General features: G+C 28.1%; 2 protein-coding genes across 3 annotated transcripts; one reads left to right on the top strand and one right to left on the bottom strand.

Moving 5' to 3' along the window:
- Positions 1–411: 411 nt before the first annotated feature.
- LOC135928792 (disabled homolog 2-like) lies at positions 412–9,269 on the bottom strand. The gene is made up of 7 exons (XM_065465255.1): positions 9,083–9,269; positions 8,911–9,038; positions 8,780–8,869; positions 8,599–8,733; positions 8,342–8,554; positions 5,684–6,671; positions 412–1,351 (listed from the first exon to the last, which is right to left on the bottom strand). The coding sequence occupies exons 1-7, from the start codon at positions 9,267–9,269 to the stop codon at positions 1,221–1,223; spliced, it is 1,872 nt and encodes a 623-aa protein (XP_065321327.1). The 3' UTR covers positions 412–1,220.
- A 7,911-nt stretch (positions 9,270–17,180) lies between these two features.
- On the top strand, positions 17,181–24,308 carry LOC135928064 (alpha-latroinsectotoxin-Lt1a-like). 2 transcript variants are annotated; one of them, XM_065464395.1, is made up of 8 exons: positions 17,181–17,424; positions 17,502–17,765; positions 17,804–17,959; positions 18,005–18,176; positions 20,988–21,261; positions 22,681–23,096; positions 23,499–23,647; positions 24,003–24,308. In XM_065464395.1, exons 1-8 carry the CDS (start codon positions 17,229–17,231, stop codon positions 24,203–24,205), a joined length of 1,830 nt encoding a protein of 609 aa, XP_065320467.1. In that variant the 5' UTR covers positions 17,181–17,228; the 3' UTR covers positions 24,206–24,308. The 2 variants fall into 2 exon arrangements, with proteins under 2 accessions (XP_065320467.1, XP_065320468.1); XM_065464396.1 differs by having other exon boundaries at positions 17,299–17,424; positions 17,468–17,765.
- Positions 24,309–24,853: the final 545 nt, after the last annotated feature.

Here is a 24,853-nt window from a genome sequence, read left to right as displayed (position 1 = left end):
CATCAAAAATGATGTGTATTATAGATCTGCAAATCTTAAAAGAAATAATATTGGTTCGGGACTAATATTTTTTTTAAAAACTTCGGGCCAGGCCGGGTTTATTTTTTCTATATTTAAATAAATTCGGGCCGGGTGGACAAATAATTTTCAATTCGGATCGGGCTTTTCAGGATAGACAAAAAATATTTCGTTCGGGATCGGGAATGGCAGGACAAATTTTTTTTAAAAAAAATACCGTGCAAGGGTCGGGCTTGAAAAATTACCCCCAATGCAGATCGCTAATGTGTATTGTATATTGTAGAATAATCTCTTAATGTTTTTTTCGTTTAATTCAGAAGAAATCAGTGTTTTATTTTTTGGATTGGCATAATCGAATACTGAATTATTTGTAATTTTATTTTTTTGGAAAAATTGGTATAATATACTATTCGCAATTATACCGATCGAATAGTATATTTTAGTATTCGTACAAATAAATTAATAGTTTCTGAATAGGCCAAGTAGCCTGTATAAAAGGAATAGGTTATTAGCAGCGTTGTTAAAGTAGGGGGCTATTCTAGCGTTGCTACCTTTTTCAGTAGTGGAGTTTCAGCGCGCTACTTTAAAAAAAATAGCGGTAGAAATACTACTAATTTAGAAAGTAGAGGTAGCGATTATAATAATATAAAATTGTTCCTTTTTTTATAGTAAAATAAAAAATAATATAATAAATTCCGATATAATTTTATATATAAAAAATATACGATAATAATTTGAAGTCTAGAATATATTATTTAGCTGTTTTAATTTGCCTAATTTTAGCCATAAAAAATGTGAAATTTGCCGGATTAATAATATAAATTTAATTAAAAAAACGATTTAAATTATTTATGAAAAAGATGAATAATTCGATTATTTATAACAAAAAAAAAATTTCATCGAATATCCAAGGTTAATTATACCTCATAAAGAAGAACATTATTTAAAAAAAAAAATTTGTTGTTGCTTTGACATAAATGAAATAAGTTGTTAGAAAAAAATAAATAAATAATAAATTTCTTCAAAAGGTATCGATAATTATCGCGGCTTTCCCGGCGTAGTAAATACAAATTTCCGTTTTCGCATCAGCTGATTTTTTTAAAAAATGGAAAGTTCTGCTTCGAAGCTCTTCTTATCGTCTAAAGTATAAAAAAAATGCTAAGGTAGGACGGCATCTTGACACAAACTCTTGAAAATATTGCTTAATCGAAATCCAAATCGATGGACGAGGGCAAGGACGAGAAGGATGAATTTAGGGAGGAAAAATCGACTGAGTTACTGGAAGCGTTTTTGTTATTTTTGTTGCGGCGTTTGTCCTTTCTTTTAACCTTTTCTTTTTAAATGTAATGCCGATAGTTATAATATTAAATATTGAATTATAATAAATAACTTATTTTACGTTCAAAGCCGTTTTTTTTGTCAAAACTCTTACTTTTCGTTAGGTCCAATGATGTGTGAATAGTACTAGATTAGCGATGAGTGTAATAAATGCTTTTTGTGCATGCATACATAGGAGACAGCTGTGGCATCGTTTTGTGGCTTGCATGCCGATTAAAATGATATTAATATATGCATTCTAACATAATGAACGATAAAACAATTAGTCGACGCGCAAACCATAAAATGGCGCTAAAGCTAGCTTTCTCGTCAATCTATAGAATAAATACATTAGTTAGGTCCAATCAATTTTGATGTCCAAAAAAACGAATTAGGACTTGCATTAAAAATGGGGAAGAGCTATTAAAGATTAAATTATAATAATAACTTTAAAAAACGATTTCCCCTGACGAAAGTTTCTAAATTTAGAGAAGAGGGGGGGGGGCTCAATTGAATTGCTTCATTTCTACCTGAACGTGACGTAACTAGAGAGTTCGGGCGTGAAGGCGTGCTCAAAATGCCTAATTTCAATTTGGTAGTAGTGTCCATAAAAAATATTTTCGATTCGGCAAAAAAAGTCTAAGCGTCCTAAACGAGTTAATTTTAATTATGCTTAAAAACTAACCGACCAGTCGTAAAAAAAGTGCGAGTAATTTATATATATTATATTTTAAAATGTTAAAACGACTCATTTTAGAGGATTATTTTATTTGAAATTTTTTTTGATTGCTTTAACAGAGAGTTTTGAATCGGAACTTGGAACCGTGCCAAATTTATATACCGGAAAAGGAATCCATGTTTTCAAAATTTTGAGTTTTTTTTCGTTTCTTATTCTTAATATTTTTATAAAAATAATGTTTTCATAATTTTAAACTTTCTTCTTCCCACTAGCTCAACTAACTTTTTAATTTCCTAAAGGTTTTATTTTTGAAAAAAAAAATTTTCAAAATAGCGAATTCATAATTATCTGCTTATCTAACTTTTTAATTTTCCTAAAATTATTTTAATTTGCTTTTTAAACCAAAAAATATCCTTAAATATTATACATTAATTAAAATAATATTATTCAGAGTTTGAAATTTTTGCCCAAAATTTTAGAAAATTATAGTTAAAATAAAAATATATATTAAAAAAACATTTAAGCATAATATTAAAAATTATTTGCTTTTTAAACCAGAAAATATCCTTAAATATTCTACATTATTAAAATAATATTATTCAGTTGAAATTTTTGCCCAAAATTTTAGAAAATTATAATTATAAATATATATTAAACAAATAAGCATAATATTAAAAATGAATTAAAAAATATATATGTATAAAAAAAACTGAGAAAAAAAAATATATTAAAAAAAAAGGGTACAAATCATCCTAGAGAAGAGTTTAGACAAAAAAAAATTTTAGAGGATCACAAAATTATATTTTAAGAAGAAATTTTTTTTAAAAAAAATTTGGGATTAAGATTTTTATTACATAAAAAAATCACAAATTTGGAATTTTAGGTAAATCAATTCTCAAAAAATCTTCTCTTGAAGAGCATTTCAAACCCAGATTATTAGGTGAAAAACATCAAATGCGCGAAGACCGATATAAACTAAACCGATACATAGACTAAGGCCGCATTCATAGTGGATCCGATCCGACACGATTTAACAGCTGATCGATTTATAAAATCGGTTTATGAGAATCAATTTTTCTTTATTAAAACCAATATTTCTTAGGTTATTATCATGTATAGAATTAAAGACAACATTAATATTATTACAAAAAAATTGATCTCATAAACAGATTTTAAAAATCGATCAGCTGTTAAATCGTGTCGAATCGGGTCCTCTATGAATGCGGTCTAAACCCGATATATAAATTAAATATCTGGCGATCACTGCTAGGCATTTAATTTAAAAAAATAGTTTCGGTTCGGATTTAGTTGGGCCTGACATTTTTTTTAAAATTCCGGGCCGGTTCAGGTCGGGCTTAAACTTTTAAATACGATATTATTACATTTCGTCAAGTAAATTGATATATTTTAAAATTCCTGCAAGAAAAAGCCGCTATTTATTTGTAAAATTTTTATATTATTTAAATAAATTCGGAAGAAATCAGGTCCGATGCAGAACACTAATATAAACTAAAACCATTCTGGTATTAGCATCGATTTTTAGGAGCAAATTAACTTAGGAACCAAATTTTGTGCCATCACATTAGACATATGAAACAGATTATATATTAAACATAATAAATAATAATTTTGAAATGTTGTATTTACCCTAGCAAACTCAATAGGTTAGTAGAAAACATACAGTTTGGACCATTCTTGACAATGGATTAAGTAATTCAATTTGTAAAAAAATTAAGATAGTCACTGATGCTGGAACCCCTCATTAAAAAAAGGAGTGAGGGGCTATTAGATTATGAGAATATTATCGCATTTTGGATCCTGGTCTACACAATTTAGTAAACATCGACGGCATTATAAAAGTTATCATTTATTGAAAATCTAATCAAAAGAATAAGAGAAATCATAACTGTTCTGAGATATTAGAATAACAGCAGAGATTGTACTTGAGTTCGAAATCAGAGAAAATCTTGCATACAATTGATTCATCATCTGATATGTTAGATTTAGATCTTGATAACACCGATCCTTACCCTGATAACAGTTTTCCAGATGGTGATTCTAGTGATGATATTTACAATAACGCTCAAATGAAGATATTAAAATAAAATTTCCCCAACAAGATGAACCGCGATTTTGATCTAGTGGAGCAAAAATAAAATATTACTTTCAAAAAACTGAGCTTTAAGATTTCCTGTTAGGCATTCATTATATATTATATACGTATTTTAAATTACCTTTTTTATTTCACAAATTATCTAAGTGTCGTGTCGGTATCTTTACCAGATTCCCAGCTTAAAAGATTAAAAATTGTATCAAAATAAATGACAGAATAAAATTGTGCACTGACTGAATTTATTATAAAATATTTTAAACTACTTACAAATTATCTAACAAATTTAGCAAGTAAACATTCATTGACAAACACAAATTACGATTCTACTGTGAATGGATTAGAACAAGAATGCCATATTCTTATCGGAAAACGTCATCATCCACAGGATAGACGTTTTAAATCTTGAGAAAAACTTCCGCATCTATCCACACTAACCACAAAAAATTCTTTGTTTTCTAGCAACTAGCACCTTGTGAAAGGGGTTTCTCTATCTCTGCGGTCGAATCTAAGTAGATTCTCCTCATGTCCATCAAAATCCAATAAAATTATTTCCGTACATAACTATAAGATTACAAAATTGAATTTGTATTTATAACTAATAAAGAATCAAATATATATTTTACTTACTAATAATCTTTTAGCCTTTCTTTAAAAAAATAGATTTTATTGTCAATTTTTAAAAAAGTAATAATTTAACACCCCGATTTAATTTTTTAACATTGGGCAGGTGATAGATAGTTTCATCGGCAAACAGCTTTAATAATGCGCACAAATATAACGATCAAAAAAATATTATTGTTCGGTCCGTGGAGAGGTGTGACTACTCATTAGCAGTTAGCGCGAATTCATGGTGAATCGGACGCTTGATCTACGGTAAAAGATTAAATTGGATCCTTCCATGTCAAATCGATCACGATTCCTTAGAACCCTGAGGATTTGGGTAAAATTCGGTATACAAACTAAAGTACGCGTAACTAAATAAGTGCTCAAAATTTTAGAATCCTAATATTTTCTGGAAATATCAAAGGTTAAGGTATGAAAAATAACCTATTTTTATGTTTATCGATTGTCATTTAATTATAGCCTTACTAAAAAAAACTATAAAAATAATAAATAATGATACTAATTAGACATGTGAACAACCCTTATTCTAAAGTGGGAAAAGGAAGGGAGTTCAGGTTGCGTTTAGTGAAAAATCCCTAAACCAGGCTCGGGTTTAGAGTTTGAATCCATAAAAAATAAGGACTTACGAAATTTAGTTAAAATGAGAAAAAAAAATATCGGTATGATTTTAAGGGGGCTCACCAGCTCATATCCGCTACCATGTCCTAGTGATGTACACAATAATAATGTCAACGAAATAATACGCCAATTATAAATATGGATAGATTATTTAACAAGAATTCGAACAAGATTATTCATTAAAACATAAAACATTAAGAGTCAGTTCTAGAAGAAGTCTTAATAGTTTAAATCTCCAAAATCTCACCTTATATTATATTTATCTCTTTCTTCCTTCCCTCCTCTATAAATTAATATTTCAATAGTAAAGTTACCTATCGATTTCGTATTGGAATTCGTTGCGTTTTCTTGATTTTCTAACTTGTTTTGGTCAACAACTAAGGTGGGAGCTAAATCTTCGTTGTAAGATCCGAGGGATGAAGATGAACTTCCTCGAGACATATTTGCAGAATCTTTCTGGAAATTTGTTGGATCTCGTTTACCCTTAGTTATGTAGGGCTTGTTAGTGTTATTTTTGCCGGTAGGAAGGTAATTGGATGTATCATCGGGAAATACAGGATTGAATCTAATTGCACCAGGATTGACTATGCATAACGAATTCGTATTATTCGCCGTCGTAGGGCCAAACTCAAAAATATCTTTTTTGAGATTTAAATTAGTATTCTTCATTCCACGAGAAACGTATACATTTTCGGTAGCTATATTAGAATAAATTTGTTCTTCTCTATCCACAACTTTCCGAAGCAACGAAGAAGGGTTAGGAGTATTTATAGGATTGGAATCGAACGATCCAAAATTGACCCAAGAATTAGATGTCACGGAAGGACGAGGAGGAAGAGGTGGTGGAGCCAAGTTAGGAATTTCTAAAATATGAGAAGGGAGTGGAGGTGGTGGTAAAGATGGCGGCTCCATCTGATCTTCCAGAATATCGTCAGACGAAGAGGAATAGTCATAGCGGACGCTTCCAGAGCCATTAAATTCGGCGCCAGTTCGTTCTGGGCTGTTTTGAGGATTTGTTGAGGGGTAAAAAATTTCGGGTGAATTAAGGGCCTCTACTTGAGGGGCGATTCTTGGGGGTATTTCTACCGAGGATGGATGCTTTAATTGTGTGGGTAACACAGGGGTTTGTACGTCGAAAATATAATTAAATGCATCATCTCTGCTTCCATGACTATATGATGGTGGGTTGATGAGGGAAATGGGGTTAGTTTGATTAAGCGTATTTACAGGTGATAGTGGAGGGATACTGTTAGAAATGCGGGGGAAAGAATTGTTAACTGTATTCGGTTGAGGTGACATGAGCTTAAAAATTTGATATTAATTTATTTTTTATATTAAGTGTACCATAATGAATAAAATTTTAAATATTTTATTATTATCAATGACATATGATAATACCTAGACTGACGATTCATTCATAATAATGCATTTCAACGTCGTTGAATGCAAATCAGCTGGAGACTATGTGACACGCCATTTCGGTAACCTGTATGGGGTCCAGAATACTTTAAATTTGGTGTGCTAAATACTTATTTCCTTTTGAGAATAGTTTTAGAATAATTGTGAGGTATTATATTTTACTTTGCTTAAATTAAAATTTTAATTTTTTTTATCGTCCCCAAGCTGTTTTTCATTGATGTACACTTTTAATGAATGTGTCGTTAGTCTAGGTATTATTATATGTCATTGATAATCATATATTTTTTTAAAAGGTGTCACCATAAGTCATGGGAACTGACTTTATAGTTCTTATTAGAAGCTTGCTTTTTTTAGTCATTTATCAACATTAAAAATTAAAATTCCAAATAAAACTCAAGAACCATCTAATGCTCTTCAGAATAAAAAAAATCTTTAAAGATTCTTGTTCTATGAAGATATTTTTTTAATCAAATTTTACCTAAATTTCTAAAAAAAAAAATTTTGCTGAAAATTTTGGGCAAAAAATCTTTGCAGAATTTTCTTTCGAACTCTGTTATTATGTATTTTGTTTAAAGACAAAATATTAAAATATAAATTATGAGACATAAAAAACTTCCTAACACTTTTAATAGATATCAGGAATAAGATGCCCTTTTTGAAATCAGGTGAAAACCCTGCAAATTGACTTGACATTATGCCCAGTTTTAAAGTCAGTAGGCAAAAAAGCCCAAAATTATTATAAAACAATTAATAGAATTTTTATGGGATTAGGGCAATAAAAATAAATAAAAAATTTGGCGAGACTAGGCTTAAAAATAAATACAAATTTTTGGGCTAAATTGTGGCCAAAAAAAATGAATTTGCATAGTTCTACATTAAGCCTACAAAATAAGATAGCGAATATATTACAACTACAATCATATTCGAATCAGCAATAAGATGGAAGGTGTAAAAAGAAATTGTATGGCTGACATGACAAAGGCTATATAATTAAATATGCCCCATGTCAGGCATCCCACAAATAAGTATTTTTGGAAGAAGCAAAATCTATTTGAATCATTATTAATGATACATTTTAATAATTAATATATATATCCAAGACCTGCAGGCTTGGCCCAGCCCTAAGCCCATACTGGGTACATAGTTTGGGCTGTATTTTAACTTTTTTAGCTATACCTGGGCCAACCAAAAAAAATTTTCAATGTTCAGGTATAAATTTTTTTTAAAAACTGGACCAGGCTGTGCATATGATACCACTGCAGGTCTATGATATATATTTTTTAAAGTGGTTCAATTGAGATACTAGAGAATTTATAAATAAACAAAAATAAAAATGTCAGCTCAGCTATGACTTATAAGGTCTTACAATACAACCAAATCATGCATATTTAATTGATTATCTTAAAAGATGTTCACATTAAATGGTAACAAAAATATTTAAGTGTATCTAAATATATTTAAAATTTTCTACTCATTCAGATAATAATCTGATGTATAATTACATCATTCACTCATATTTCTTAAGGTAAAAACATTATAACAAATTATAATACATTATCTGTGAGGGATAAAAGATCTGGAGGTATAGATGGACTTTGAAAAAAATTATCGGGTGTATTTGATGAGGTAGACAAATGATCGGCAAATGAGGATGACACAATACTTATATTATCTTTATTGCTTCCATTAATATTGCTGTTAATTTTTGATTTTAGATCTTTAATAACCATAAATAGATCATGGATACTAGTTACAATTGTTTCAGCCTTAAAGCATTTAAAAATAAATAACAATCATTATGTTATCAAACTGATTTTTCAGCTTTAAATCCAAAATATTTAATAGATTTATCTTCAAGTGAAACAATGTAACCAAAGCATTTATTATCTTTTGAATCTTTAGAAACAAAAGAAATTCGGTTTACCGGGTGTTTGTGCATCAAAATCTAATTTTTTTAAATTAATAAATTAGATATTAAATTTTTAAAAAACTTTATTTTTAGCATCAAAAATACTAATTCCAATCAATGATATTTTAAATATTATTTTGGGTTTATGAGCATTATCTGTCTTTAACTTGGCCTAATAATAAAATATAGATTAGTATTATGATTGTAGAGTACTTTTAGGCTCTGTAAAGCTTCCTGGCAGATAAGTTTTCCCCTCAATTCTTTTACATTCTCATTTCCTATAAATTTACAATTATATTCAACACCAGATGTTAAGGCTGAAAATTTGGCATCATCAGAATCTAATTATGTCAATATATAAAATATTCAAACAGCTAAACTATACCATTAACATTTTTAGATTTGAGGCGTTGGGTAAAAGTGCCAAAATCTTTTCGAAAAGATTTTCTTTGTTGTTTTAATTCGTTTATATTAATACTTTTATCGCTGTTATTTATGTTTGATAATATATTAGAATCTTGAGATGAATTTATAGTGCTAAGTGAGATTCTTGAGGTTTTGAAATCGGTCATTAAGATAGTTTAGATGAATGTATGAACCATTTCTAACTAATGTTTAAAGCATAAACATACGGGTTTGTGTGACAGTACACCGTAGTAACCCTTAATGATGAAATACTCTATATATACGTAAGACAGTGTGCAGTAAATAAATTATATCTATTATGAAGTTAAAACGAATTTATATATGCATTTAAATCATTTTTAGATGATTATTAATATACTACATTATTGCAACATAAATTTCTTTAAAGAAATATAGCATATTTAGATGGATGATAATAATCTTACATTCATAAAAATTTAATTTTTTGCGAGTTTGGGTACAACCAATTTATAGGAATTTATTCAATCTACAGGTTATATTCTGGAGGTATACTAGCCTTTACAATCTCTCAGAGGGTTCAATTTAATTATTTTCAAAATTACCTTCATTTTTTAGCTAACATTATTAATAATTACATTTTTAGCTAACATTATTAATAATTACTTTTTTAGCTAACATTATCTAAAATTACCTGCTTTTTTTATTAGTCGACTTACCCTTTTTTTTAGTGGCATAAAAAGATTCAAAATTTTGAGGAGACTCTTAAATTTTTGCCCCCATGAGCTTGCCCCACCCTCTAGTAGTGGCGCTAGTGGCTTAATTGAATATACCTAAAGATATCTAACAATTTTTTATGAGCTATGAAATGTTTTCAGGAATTTCATGTCTATATTTTAATGCCATTTGATAAGTGTACTAGATTACTTTGTTTTCGGATATTTTAGAGCATGGGCGTCATTAGTCATTATAACCTCATGGAGCTCATAAAAATTTTGGTTTATATTTACAAAATTATTTTTGGGATGGGGGAGTGTGGGTATAATAACTAAATCTATTTCATCTAAATAGACACCCTGAAAAAATTTATCCTACCTCCACCCATAAATCATGCCCCCTATCTCTCTCAAAAAAATTGAATGCAAACTGTTCCTACCTTTCCCGCTTATGTAGACGCTGAGTATACTGGTAATTTATAAGTTCCGTTGCCGATTTTAAATGTATATCATCCAATCATATAATATAATAATAATGTAACTGACAATTTTGCTTGTTAATTCATTGTTTTTTTCTCATATATTTTTATGTTTAAGGAATTTTTCATATTCCTTAATTATTGATGATGTGTTTATATTATGTGCCGTAAGGAAAAATTTTCTATGTTTATTCAATCCTTGTTACAGTAATCAGGATCCTATTATTTAATCTTATTCTAATATACAACTTGATAGTGTATTAATTATAATTTTATCAATCAAAAATTAAAATCATATTGTGGAGAGAAAAAGATTCCCCAATTGTTATAAGACAATGTAAAAATAAATATTTATCCCTTCACCTATCTAAGATAAAATGGAAGAAATAAATTGGTAGGAAGGATGATCATCTATAATATAGAAGCTAAAATTATAATTATTATAATTCCAATAGCGTGAACTATATTGGAAACTATATATGGTTCTATCTCTTAATAGAGAAGTTGTTAAAATAAATTAAAATACATATCAATATATTTTAAAACATGGCTGATGAGAAGAAAGCAATTTTGATCTATTTAATAAATTTTAAAAAAATACTTACTTAATATTAAACTGTAAGACTCCTACTCAGGTTATTAGTAATATTGATATTAAATATTTGCACTATGTAACTTTTAAATTATAATAAGAGGTGGGTATAGATGAGTAAAGCAGGATATGAATTTTAGACTTAAATATTCAATTTTAATCTAAGAGATGATTTATATCCATTTAGTTGATTTAATATTCATATTAAAAAATATATTATTTGAAGTATTCAGATTATAAAACTTAATGGTAAGGCTATTTGGTTACTTATCTGATACATAGAGTATTATATCTATATTATATTTTTCCGATGTCTTCACTATGTCATGTACGTAATGTGGACATTATTATTTTTACAAAATCATCTATATTTAAATTTATAAGAAAATTAAGTTTTACTTTATATTCCTCAAATATTTTAGGTTAATATTATTTTCATATTTATATTTTCCAGATAGGATAATTTATTAAAAAACTGCTACTCCTTATATTTTACAAATTTATTTTATTTAAAGATTTATTTATTTTGAATTTATTTATTAAATACTCTCTCCTTGATAAAATAAAGTTACTCATTATTATTATAGACATAAAATATAATATCCACTTAATCTAAAAAAAATTCTAAAGAGTAAATAAAACAAATAAACCTTTTATAAAAAAAATATATAAGTCGAAAAATTTTTTAGCTTTGATAATAATAGCTTAGTTGAGATAAATAATTATGAAACCACATTTCCAAAGAGAAAAATCTCCTTAAATGGTAAAAAATACATCAAAATATGTATACTATATATTATATTATCAAAAAGTGCTAGAAATTATCTGGCAATTTCAGCATTCTAGATAATCTCTGAAAGGATATTTTTGGAAGAGAGTTATATTAAAACTGATAAACGTTGTTCACTATGTGAACTAACGATCCAAGCATTTTAAAGAATCTCAAAAACATATTACTTTATCTAATATTACTAATTTTTTGCTCATTGAATAAAAGTTTTAAAATCATGCTATTTATTTATTTTTTATTTGATTGCATACGGATTAATATTTTAATTCTGAATTATTATTTGATATGAAATCAAAATAAATACTTAGGTTCAGCTTTCCAAAACCATATTACTTCATATTTTTTTTTTACAATATAATATTTTTTAAAAAAAATTACATTTAAGGTTTTATAATATAACTCCTAATTTATCTAAACAATGTTTTTTTTTAAATCACTATTTTATTCTTTTAATAATTTGAAGTTAAAACAATAACAATATAAACCAATATAAATCAGTAGCAATAATATGCCAAAACAAGATATATTAAATATTGTATACACCTAATACCAAAATTTTGAAATATTATGTTACTATTGAGTTTTTAATTTTGGTTTCCAGCTCTATGTATTCTGCAGGGTCCTACTTTTTTTTAAAGGTTACCAATTACAATTAGTATACCCACACAATTTAGTTCTCCGAACAAGATTCGTCTTTATTCGTATTATCCTTATTATTTTAAATAATATTAGTAAATATTTGTATAATTTTTATTTATCATTGTTCCTGCTCAATAAAATTAGCTACTTATCATTTATATTATAGCAAACATTAATAAATTTTTTTTATTTTATCTACTCAGTCCAATGACTCAGCCATAGGCGTAGCCGGGAGAAAGGGGAAAGGGGAAATTACCCCCCTTTAGAAATTTATCACTTTTTGTGAATAACATTTTAAGCTAATAAAAAATATTCCCCTTAGTCCTCCACCCCCCTCCCTGATCCCCAAAAATGTATGCATATATCTTAATCATTAATTTGAAAGAAAGAATGTAAAAGTTGATATTTTTTTAAACTAAAACTATTCATCATAATTTATACATTTTTGGAAAAAAGCTTATATTTAAAAAAAAGTGAACCAAAAATGTTTTTAAACAAATGTAATATAAGCCAAAGATAAGTCATAAGACTAAAGTGAAATGTATTATAATTAATATAATAGATCCATAAAATTACTAAATATTATAATTTATCAAATATAATTTTTTATAAAGTGAGTAATTTTAATTTATTTATCCTAATAAAAGTAAAATAAAATTATAAAACTATTAATAAAATTAAATCATAAATTAAATAAAAAAAATTAAAGCACAATACAAACAGTGGAATATTCAATGGGAATATTATATGTCGTAAATTTTATCAATTATCATATGACAATCAAATAATTTTTACCAATATAGCAAATTATATATTTTACATAAAACTATAAAATATTGATAGGGGCATAAAAAATATCTTATAAAGACATTGTGGGATGAATAATATAAAGATTAATTTTAATATCCTTTTTTATTTAGAGAAAATAGATGGCGTTGAGTGCAAATTGTTGCTATATTTATTATCAAGAGCATTGATTAGTAAAATTTGCTTAAATATTAACTACAATATATTCTCTGACTGTCAAATATGTCTGTAAAAGTAGAATTTTACCTAGTATTTAACCAATTTTATATAATAGAGGAATATCAACTATATGTCTACTTACTTTTTATAAATAAATTTTTTATAAATAAATTTTTTATATTTGATTTCTTATACTTGTTTGGAATAAATTATTACCATGCTTTTATATTAATGTATATACAAGTAATTTATATTAATGTATATACAAGTAATTTATTATATTTCGTAGAAACTAATAAAAATATATTTCATATTTGTTCCAGGCTTATTTTTTTTTTATTAAAATTAACCTCCTATCTTGTAAAAATATTTTATGACTATATATAGACTAAGGTAACTCGGCCGAAGGCCGGGCAAACGAGGGCTGAAGGCCCGCTCAAAATGGGGTCTGGGGGCAAAGCTTCCATAAATTTTTAATTCCCCCCCCCCCCCTTAAGAAAATTCTGGTTACGTCTATGGACTCAGCCCATATCTATATATCTCTACTCTGTGATACGTCGCCATTTGTTGCTTATCACTATTTGTGATACATGGTCATCTCTGATCCGTGTCATTTCCTAGGCTACATCCCACCCCAGAAGGAAACCTGAACTAGAGGGACGGCATGGTTTATAATTTAGTCAATCTCAATATATAAAGAAGAAAAAAACATTTAAATTTTATGTGACCAAATAGTTTAGTATCTGTAACCGTTTAGAGCCAGAACTACATTATGTGATTTAATACCTTCAAATAACATGTTATATAATTCAATGTTTATCTGTAATCCTGATTATAAATAAAATTTATACTTGCATGCAACTTTTGCCAGAAGTTACATTTGTAAATCCCCTTTATATATTAGATTAGCCAGCGTCTACGTGACAGGATTTTCACTGGATGCGCAAACCCCCTTCAAAACCTTTGCCTAACCCCCTAAAAAATACACAACACCTTCGGCGGCGGTGTCTCATTATCATTATTTTCACCTATTTATTAATTGATACTCTTTTCAAAGAATTTATAAAGGATAACTTAAATTAATCTATCTCTACTACCAACTATCTATATTTTGTGAATATAAAGAATTTATTTTTTAGATAATAAATTCAATTAAAACCTCCATTATTTACAATGAATTAATTATTATGCCATTATGAGCTTGCTGAAATATCTAAACCTTTTAAATTACATTTAAAAGGATAGTTTATTTGGAAAACAATGTGTGTGATTGTTTGCAATATATAGATTTGGTTGATGAATTGTATTATAATAATACTATAATAAAAGTATTAATTTTTACAGCATTAAATTTTGTCCTATATCATCTCAAAATTTAATAGATAACCCCCCCAAAAATTTATTCTACCCCCATTAAAGCAGATTACCCCCTACCTCCTCAAAAAAATAGGATGAACTGTTCCTACCCCTCCCGCTCATGTAGATGCTGAAATTAGCTTATGCTGAATTTATAGTCCATTCCAAAATTATATTTTTATTTCACTTATTGTTGTTAAAACCCCAATTTGGATTCAAAAAACGGCCAAATTAGGATTTTAGTCAAAATAATAACCGTAGGCCATTTAGGAAATAATGGTTCAAACATCTCTGCTATCTATGAAATAAATCTAATATTTTTTTGAGGAAATCTTAATCGGGCTATTTTTTAAAATTGATCGGGACTACAATCTATTCGATTATATTATGTTTCATGGTAAAATAATAATTGATCAAGATGAACAGATGGCGCTGTGGCTCGACTACTATATTACGGTGTTCGATGGACGTAAAGTAACTAGAGCAACAAATGTAAATATAATTATGGCTCCACCCCAGTCTGGTTTCACCTTAGTGGAAATTATGAATGTAATAAAGAAATTACGAAACAATAAAGCTCCGGGGCTTGACAACATTACGGCGGAACATCTGAAGATCGCACCTAGAACGACATCTTCTTTTCTACTAGCCCTATTCAATAAAATATGGGAAAATGGAAGCACCCCTACGGAATGGAACAAGTCCCTTATATGCAATTTTCCCAAAACTGCAAACCCCCTGAAATTCACCGATTATCGGGCGTGCGCTTTAACATCTTGTGTTGCAAAGATATTTATGGTACTTATGAAGAATAAGATTGTTCATTCGACGCCCAATCTTTTTTCTAAATATATTTGTGCTTACAGGCCTAATAAAAATATACTAGAACCCATATTATCTCTGAAGATAATAATGCAAAAGTGTTATAGATATAAGATTCCGTCATTTTACACATTTATTGATTTCAGTAGAGCATTTGATAATGTTAATCATGAAGCGTTGTGGGAAACGCTCGTAGAATGTGGTATTGAAACCCAGATAATTCGTATCTTGAAATATCACTATTCGAATTTATTCGCTTGTTTCAAAATAAATAATAAAACCTCCCCCTTTTTCAGGATTAAGAAAGGAGTAAAACAGGGCTGTACCCTCTCACCTCTCCTGTTCAACATAATCATCAATAAAATAATAAAAGAAGTATTAGGAGCTGCAGATCTAGTAGACATAGGATCAAACGAGAAAATTTTTTTCGTTAACAGGATAATATCCTATGCAGACGATATTGTAGTGATTTCGAAAAGTATCGAAGAGACCAAAAATCTACTTTATCTAATCGAGACAGTGAGCTATAGAGCTGGCCTTAGGATCAACTTTAACAAAACGGTTATTCTTCCCTCCCCAAACGCGCCTTCAATCCAGGATTTTACAGTTGGAACGAATACAGTGAAAATAGTAGAGAATATAAAATACTTAGGGGTAATCTTGGATAACAAAGGTAGCTGTAAAGATGAGATGAAGATGAGGATACAGAAAGCTAGAGGTGCTTTCTACAGATATATGAAAATATGGAAAGCTAGTGAAATTTCAGTGTTCACTAGATTGAGAATATTCAACTCGTTGATTGTTCCAATTGCATTATACGGTGGAGATATCTGGGAGGCAAAAAAAACAGAGATCAGACGGCTTCAATCTTTCATAAATAATTGTCTGCGTACGATACACGGGATTTTCTACCCAAGAGTAATCTCTAACTCGAATCTTTGGAGGAAGTCTACTCACACTCCAGTGAATATTACTCTTAGGAAAAGACGGATCCAGTTATTAGGCCATGTAATAAGAAACTCTGATAATAGTTTAGTCCACGATGCCATAACATGGCTGTACTCGTATAAAGGTAAACAGTACACAAAATACAAATCATTATGGTACTATAAAACCATAAAAGATATAATGGATCTAAATGTTAACATGAAACAATTCATTAGACTGAATAACAATAAAAGATCCATTAAAAAACTATTTCGCATCAAGAAAAGCTACCTTCAATAAGTACATAATACATTCTCAGAATGTATGTTACATTATCATCACCCATTAATCCTATCGTATACTACCAGAGTAATAAATTTCAAAAACTACTCATCATTATCAAACTTTCCCAATACCATCATACATCCTAATCCTCTCATAAGTATATTTTATTTTACTTACCAAAAAGTGTTTTAATATAGTAAAGATTTTTAATGGTAAATTGTCCTTAACCCACCACAACGTAATTAACTTTCACTGTAGTTATCGGGTATAGGCTCTTTTTTTGTCCCATTCCCTTTTATATAAGCCTATAGAGGTTTAAGTAATATTTTTCGGAATGTTGCGCCTACAAGTACGTACGGCTTGCCCACAAACGTGTGGAGGGCTCCTCATATTTTAACTTTTACACCCAAATTTAACTGTTCCAATAAGATGGAAATGAGGAAAACCTAGCGTAGCTCTGTTGCATTTCAACACTAGAGGGCATAAGCGCTATATATCACGTATCACGTATATTCCTATATCAGCTGTTATTTAATTCTAAAAATTTATAAAAAAGATATATGATATTATGATGGATGGAATTTTCCGAAATATATGACGATACATGCTCTACTGTTGGCAAGCTAGCTAAGGAAGGAAATTATATTGTCCTAAAAAAATTACTTGAAGATGGAGCGGTTTATGATGCTGCAAATAATCAAGGATGGTTACCTTTGCATGAGGCTTCAGCTTGTGGCAATATAGAATGTGTTAAATTATTATTAAAACAAAGTACAACTTATATATTACTATTTCAAAATAAAATTGTTGACAGTAAAATTTATACATGCTTTTTAAAAATTAATTAGATAGAAAAATGATTGATTCTCAGACACATGAAGGCATGACCCCCTTTCATCTTGCTGTTGCTAGTAGATATTTGAATGTAGTAAGATTACTAATTAAGATGAATTGTGACGTTAATATATTAAATCATGAATTATGTTCACCATTATATACTGCAGTAGTGTGTGATGATATTATAGTTGTTAATCTTTTAATACAAAATGGTGCTAATATTAACCTAGTATCTTGTTATCATTACACCCCATTATTAGAAGCTGTTGATAAAGGTATATTTTATTATTATTTTAAATTATTTTGAAAAAAGGTAGTTTTGAAGTTGTTAATATATTATTAAAGAATGGAGCTGATGTTTTGTGCAAAGATTCTTATAATAGGAATGCAATATTTATTGCTGCTCAAAATGGACATTATGAAATTTTGAAATTGATTTTAGAAATTATTGTTGATCGGACAGATAAAAGTTGGAATATGAATAATTAGTCTACAGTTACTTATAATTATATAGTGGGAATAATCAACTGTCAAACTAGTGATGGTGCAACTCCACTTTTTATAGCAGCTCAATATAATTTTGTGAAGTGTGTTAAGGAGTTGTTAAAATGGAAAGCAGATTCAAATATAAAAGGCTACGATGGAAGTTTGCCTCTGCATATGGCTTGCCTTAAGGAGAACAAGGAGTTTAAATTAATATATAAATATGACAGAAAACTAATTATTTTTAAAATTATTTGATTAAAAAAATATAATTATAAGAAAACTCTTATAATAGGATAATTTTACAGATTGTCCTAATATTTATATCTAAGCAGTCCCCAAATTTTTAGGCCTAGCCTTAATTTAACCCTTTTGCGCCCGACATATTTCCCATGAACAAAAAATTTTTTTCTTCTAAAACTGAGATAAATAAGATGCAAATAACATATTTTCAACGTTTTTTATTTTAAAAAGTGTAAATATATAGAATTATAAAATGTTACCAATTGTCATCATTGGGATATTCATATGTAAAAAAATATACAATTTATTTTGAATGATAAGAAATATAACAATTGCGATTTTTATTTAAACATAAAGATATTTTACATTTTAAACATTCAAATCTGGTATAACCATTTTTGTAATTCTTGCATCTTTGTCTGTTAGCCGCCGAGGGCCAATGCCCTATTTTATCGAATCTAATATCTGGGATTGGATGAAAACTATTCAATTTCTTTCTTTTTTTTCAATCTTCAAATTATGTTTACCTTCTTTTCCATAATTTTCCTTTCCAACCATCATTGATCCTTTAGTTATCCGAGCTTTAAACGCTAAAAGAGATATATATTTATCATCTTTCTGTTTGATGTGGCGTCTATAGAGTAATCACGAATTCACCACACAGGAATCTAATAAATGAAAGAAAATTCGCATGTAAAAGCTCTTCCATTTTATGTCAATTCTGTATAGTTCAATTAACATATCATGGAGATCCACTCCGCCCATACCAACATTATAATCTTGAATTATAGCCGGAATTTCGACATTAATAAAAGATTTTTCAGATACCGACCATCTTTTCGTTTGTGATGTGGGATTTATACCCATAAATGATGATATCATGATAACCGATTTGTTATCAAACCATTTGCAAATTATAATATTATTATTAGAATCCACTTTATAATCAAGGGACCCTCTTCCTTTTTTCTTTAAGATTTTATCATCAACCAGATGGCATCCTAATAATCGATTAGATCTAATGGTCCCGACATGATAAAGCCATTATCTTTGAGCGCAACTGCTAAATTATATGAAGAAAAAAGGTTATCCATGTAAATTTTATGATTTTTATGTGGGGGAACAGTTTCTAATAGTCGTATAACAATATCTCCACTAATTCCCATCAAAGTTTTTTTATATTTGTGCATTTCCCTAAATATATTTCGAAATCATATAGCCTTCCAGATGATCCACATAAAGCGAAAATTTTAATTCCCCATTTATGCGGTTTTGAGCTAATATATTATTTAAATTCACATCGCCCTTTGAAGGGGACTATCATTTCATCAATTGATAATTTTTCCTCTAATTGAATCTTTCTCATGTTCATTTTTAATGCACTAATAAATGGTATTAGTTTGAAAAGTTTATCGTAATTAGGCTGGCCCCTAAGGATTATATTATTATTATCATTAATATGAAATTATTTTCTCAATTCCAAGAATCTGTTTCTTGTCATGCATTGAGAAATTTGAGGAATCACTGTCTCTATAGCCCAATATTGCCTTATTGATGGCAATTTAACAATGCCCGTATAAAGGTGAATTCCGAGAAATTTTTCAATTTCACTACTATTTGTTTTTGTTGATTTGCCAGATAATTGAAAAGAATAAATATTCGTTTGCTCTACTAAATTGTTAATAATATCATCGTCTATAAATTTTTTAAAATATTTGTAAGGCGAAATTTCCTTATCAGGTAGAGGCAAAAATTCTTGTTTAAATTCTGTATTATATTTATATAAATCCTTATTTCGCCATAGGGTTTTCCTATTACTTGGGATAATATCATTATCATAATTTTCCAGTTCAACCCAATATCTGGTAAAATATCATAAGTCATATTTAGATCAACTACTGTGGCATTTTCAAAGTTATCATCCTTCTCAATATCTACATCAGATATATCTCCCTCTGGTATAATACATGTTGAGGTCATCTAAAGATTATTTATAATATTTTTAAAAAAATATAAAATAAAATTTTCACTTTCTTAACTTTTTGCAAATATTATAGTGGCTTGCTAAATGGAAAATAGCCTATATTCAATTCTTACTATATCATATTTTCAATATTTAATTTTAAAAAATTTATGGAAAAAATTACATAAGAAAATCCCAATGTTACCAATTTGGATTTTCTTTAAAAAATCATATAAAAAATAGTTATTGTTAATTTTTTTTTACTAAACATGAAATACTAGTAATAATCTATCATAAAAATATTATTTACCTTTGATTTACATATATTTATATAGAATGGTAATCGATGTAAAAGTGTAAAAATTTTGGCGCCTAAAATACCTAACTTTGAACTTATATTCTGATATAATAAAATAATGATTTTGACAGGTTAATGATTAAATATGAAAGAATAAATATTGTTTTGTAAATTAATGTGTCTAAATAGCAACTATTCGTTTTTTAAATATAAAAATTAATTGATTAAAAATTTTGGTGACAAATGATCTCGCTGGGCGCGAAAGGGTTAAACAAATTTTTATAAATAAATATGATATAAGCCTTTAATGTCTTTGTGTTTATGCCAATGTCATATTTTTTAAGCTCAAGCCTACCATGGCCCAATTATCTTTATAAATTTAATCCCAAGCCCCTTCCCATCTCATTAAAAAAAAAATAATCAGGCCAGGCTTTGGGTCAACCTGCAGAGGCCTTTTCCATGACTTAACAAATGTAAATAAATCACATACTATTATTGTATTTAATATAGTTGTATAAAGTGCTTGCTACCACCAGTTTCCAACATTATTGGGCTTCAATCTAAGGATGTTATCAACATTTTTCTATTCCTTATAGACCATTATAAAGACTCTTCAATAAATATACTTTTATCAAATTACCATTTTTCTTTGGAAAACTTTTTGATCGACATTAATCTACATCTACAGTTAGAAGAAATTATTTATGATTATACTCAACAAGGGATATACTTTTTTTCTCCACTATCGTACTCTATATTTGAAAAAAAAATTACAATTTTTCAAGTTATTTTTTTTTTCCTTTTTGTAAATCATTTGTTTATATATTTTTGTAAATAATATTTTAAATTCAAAGCAATAACACAATAATAATAATGATTAACTAAACTTTATTAATTAAAATAATGTTTGAACAAAGGTGTCGCTGAATTACAAGTCGGCTGATAACACACCATTTTAATTTCCCATAAATATAACATATTGATTTTCCATAAAATTTTAATTGATGGGAAACGAGAATAGCGTGAAACTTGGTCGTTTTGGAGTTGGCCATAGCGTCGGTTGAATATTATAGTGTTCTAACTTCATATTTTTGCAAAATGGAGATTTTTTCTGATAAATCAATTCCTTTAAGTACTGTTATTCCTCCATATCTCCAATAAAAATGGGTTAAAATATTATCTAGGTAATTCTTTTATTTGCGTATTATTTTATTATGGTATAAAATTTTCTCTCTAAATTAACAAATAATATTTTGTTTTTAAAAATGTTCTCCCTGAAAAATTATCTTTAAAAAATAGGTATGGAACATTATAATATTTAGTCGACAAGAACTATAAAAGTAATAAGACTTGTCTTGGTTTGTCTTATTCCTCATACTTATTTCTATGTAGTCCCTTGACTAAATAGCTTTGGAATTAGGACACACTATTTATCTGACGGATTAACCTAAAAGCGATTTAAAAAAAAAATTTTTTTATATATCAGTCCGGAAAATAAAATTTAATGGCTTTTGTGGAAGGAAATATAATTTTTTTTAGTGCCAAATCACATTGGAAGAATTATTCGGTTAACTTTATAGGGTTGAAAATTTGTTATCGAGCCCATACCCGATATCAGGGCGTCTCTGAATAAAATCAACCATATTCATTAAATATTCTGTTATGTATTAAATTGTATATTTTTGATTATTTTGGCATTATCCTAATGAATTTGCATACACAAAAATAATAGAATAGCCAAATTACTACTAATATATGTTTACTGTAATACAAAAATATCTGTCGAAAATACTACTAAATATTTTGAATTGCTACATTTTTATTACTAAGCCGGTAATCTTATGATTATTTAAATGGCAACACTCTTTTTTTTCCATCCAAAGTTAATCATTATTAAGTAGCGTTGTTAAACGGCTCGTTTTGAGTCCATTTTTAAAAACGGCCAACTCAATATTTCCTCCAGAATAATATTAGGCAAGCCTCAAGATTTTGTTTGTAGAAGGAACACATTTTTGGATATCTATTAACTAGGCAATATTTTTCTGGCTAAAATATTGAGTTAGTCATTTTTAAAAATCGGTTCAAAACGAGTCGTTTAACAACACTATTATTAAGACATGTAAGCTGGTATAATTTTAATGATTTTGCCAAAATCGTGAATATCGAATAATTAAAAAAAAATATCTATATTTTATCGATCAAGTCATTTTTCGAATATGATGAATCGTCCACTTGCAGCTATGTCTCCAGTTCCCAAATAATAGACCACCTTGCCGCTTCCATATTATCGTCCTCTAACATCCCATTTAAATACATTAGAACTCTTTTATCCACCATCAAACTAGTTAATCCCGCTTATTTAATATATATGTTACCCGTTTTTACTTGGTGCAATTCAACCACATTCGACGTTATATTCGACTTTATAAAAATTGGGTACTTGGATCCTGACCTGCCCATTGACCATTATTTTGGAGAAATTACCCATAAACCGGATATAGATTATGCGAGATTTACGCGGACCAAAGATCGGCGTACGCTTTTAGATCACAGTCGAGATTACCTGGAAAATCATGTTAACACAAAAGAACCGGAAGTTACAAATACAAGCGCAAACAAGTTTAATAATATATATGTTAGCGTCAAATGTGTTTTTTTCGGCTTATTTTTTTTTAAAACTTTTAAATCATTTTTGGGATATGTTTTTTAAAATTTAATAATCTGATTTCAACTGATATGTATTCCAGCATGCTTAGAATATCTATCTTACGAATTAAATATAACCTTGTCGGTAATCTTTGAATCATTATGGAAAAACGAGTAGTATAAATTAATTAAGTTCGAAAGTTCATGACAAAAAATTGTTCCAAAATTCATAAGGTTGGTATTCCATCATTTCCGTTAAAATTAGACTTTTATATTTAAAAAAATAAGCGCTCAAAATATTTAAAGTTGAAAAAATAACACATTGCCGTAGAAAAAACCATATATAGTTATCTCCTTTTATTATTTTTTTTCTAGTTTCAAAAGCATAATGCAAAACTATTATGGAAGAGCATATCCAATCATGTTAAAATTCTCAACTCGATCGTGCAACTACCCAAGAGCCGATTTGCTGATAGACAGTAATACCGCTTATGATGGTTCTCTGGAGCCTAAAAATATAGCGAGTTAAAAAATTTTTTACTTTTTAAATTATAATTATTTATTACCCACTCTTATATATATCTGTCCGAATTTATTATTTTTTTATATGGTTTATTCTTCTCTATAATGCTTAATTTTGCAAACAAAATTTTCGAAAGTTAGAAAAAATAAGAAGAAATTGGAAAATAATTAACAACGCTTACTTTCTTCTAGTCTGTTTTTAGAAATTTGTATATCATTTTTTCCTATAAATTCGTTGTCTTACAAAAATAAATGAATGATTATTTTGAGTATCGGTCACTTGTATCGATTATTGAAAGTATCTTTGCAACTCTGATGTATTCCTATATTTCATTATTATTTTTTGCTTCCGGTAAGATTTACAACACATGTGCCGCCTTCGATTGAGACGATGGTATTTGTTTAGTCCTCCAAATTCCTCTATAAAATTAGAATACATACATCTTTGCATGCCCCAATATTCGTGGGACGATCATATTATCGAAGACGCGTCATCATCTCTCCATTGTTTGCCTCAAGTCATCAAAAATTATATCGCGTTTAAGGATTGTAGAATATAAATTCTTTTAGATGTTATTATTTGCTTCGATTGTAATACACTATTTATATACTTTTTTTTAATACTCATTTTATTAAATAACTAAGGAATTAATTGAAAAATAAAATGTGTTTATAAATGTACAAATATTTAATTAATTATAAAGAAAGAAGGAAGGAATATTCTTTCTAGTGTTCTACTTATAACGTGCACAATTATTGCTCTAATATTTATATATTTTTTAAATATATTTACTCATAATTAATTACAACCGTAAAGATACATGTTAGTAACATTCTTTTAATATTATACTGTATAGAGTAGAGTATTATTTTAGCAAGAATTACAAGAGTTGAGATTACATTTAAAATAAGAAACCTAAAGAGCAACCTAAATAAAAAAAAGTGATCTATATTACTCAATGTAATGAGCTTTTGTCTAAATACAAATTAACTTCCACAAGTCATATTGGAGGTAACAAGATTTTAAAAATATATTTTATTAACAATTGATTTGAAATGATATTTTTTTAAAAATAAGGTTTCAACTTAATATTTTAAATTTGTTTATATATTCTTTAAGCTAACTATTTCTAGGTTTAATTGGTGTTCAATTTGAATTATTTGATGATTAAATGTACAAACTTTGTGAATAAAATAAAGATTATTAA

The sequence above is a fragment of the Gordionus sp. m RMFG-2023 genome, chromosome 4 (genome assembly GCF_954871325.1).
Source record: "Gordionus sp. m RMFG-2023 chromosome 4, tfGorSpeb1-WG-v2, whole genome shotgun sequence".
NCBI classification, from domain to species: domain Eukaryota; kingdom Metazoa; phylum Nematomorpha; class Gordioida; order Chordodea; family Parachordodidae; genus Gordionus; species Gordionus sp. m RMFG-2023.
Note: the sequence above shows the minus strand (reverse complement) of the source record. Positions and strands in the feature narration are given on the sequence as shown.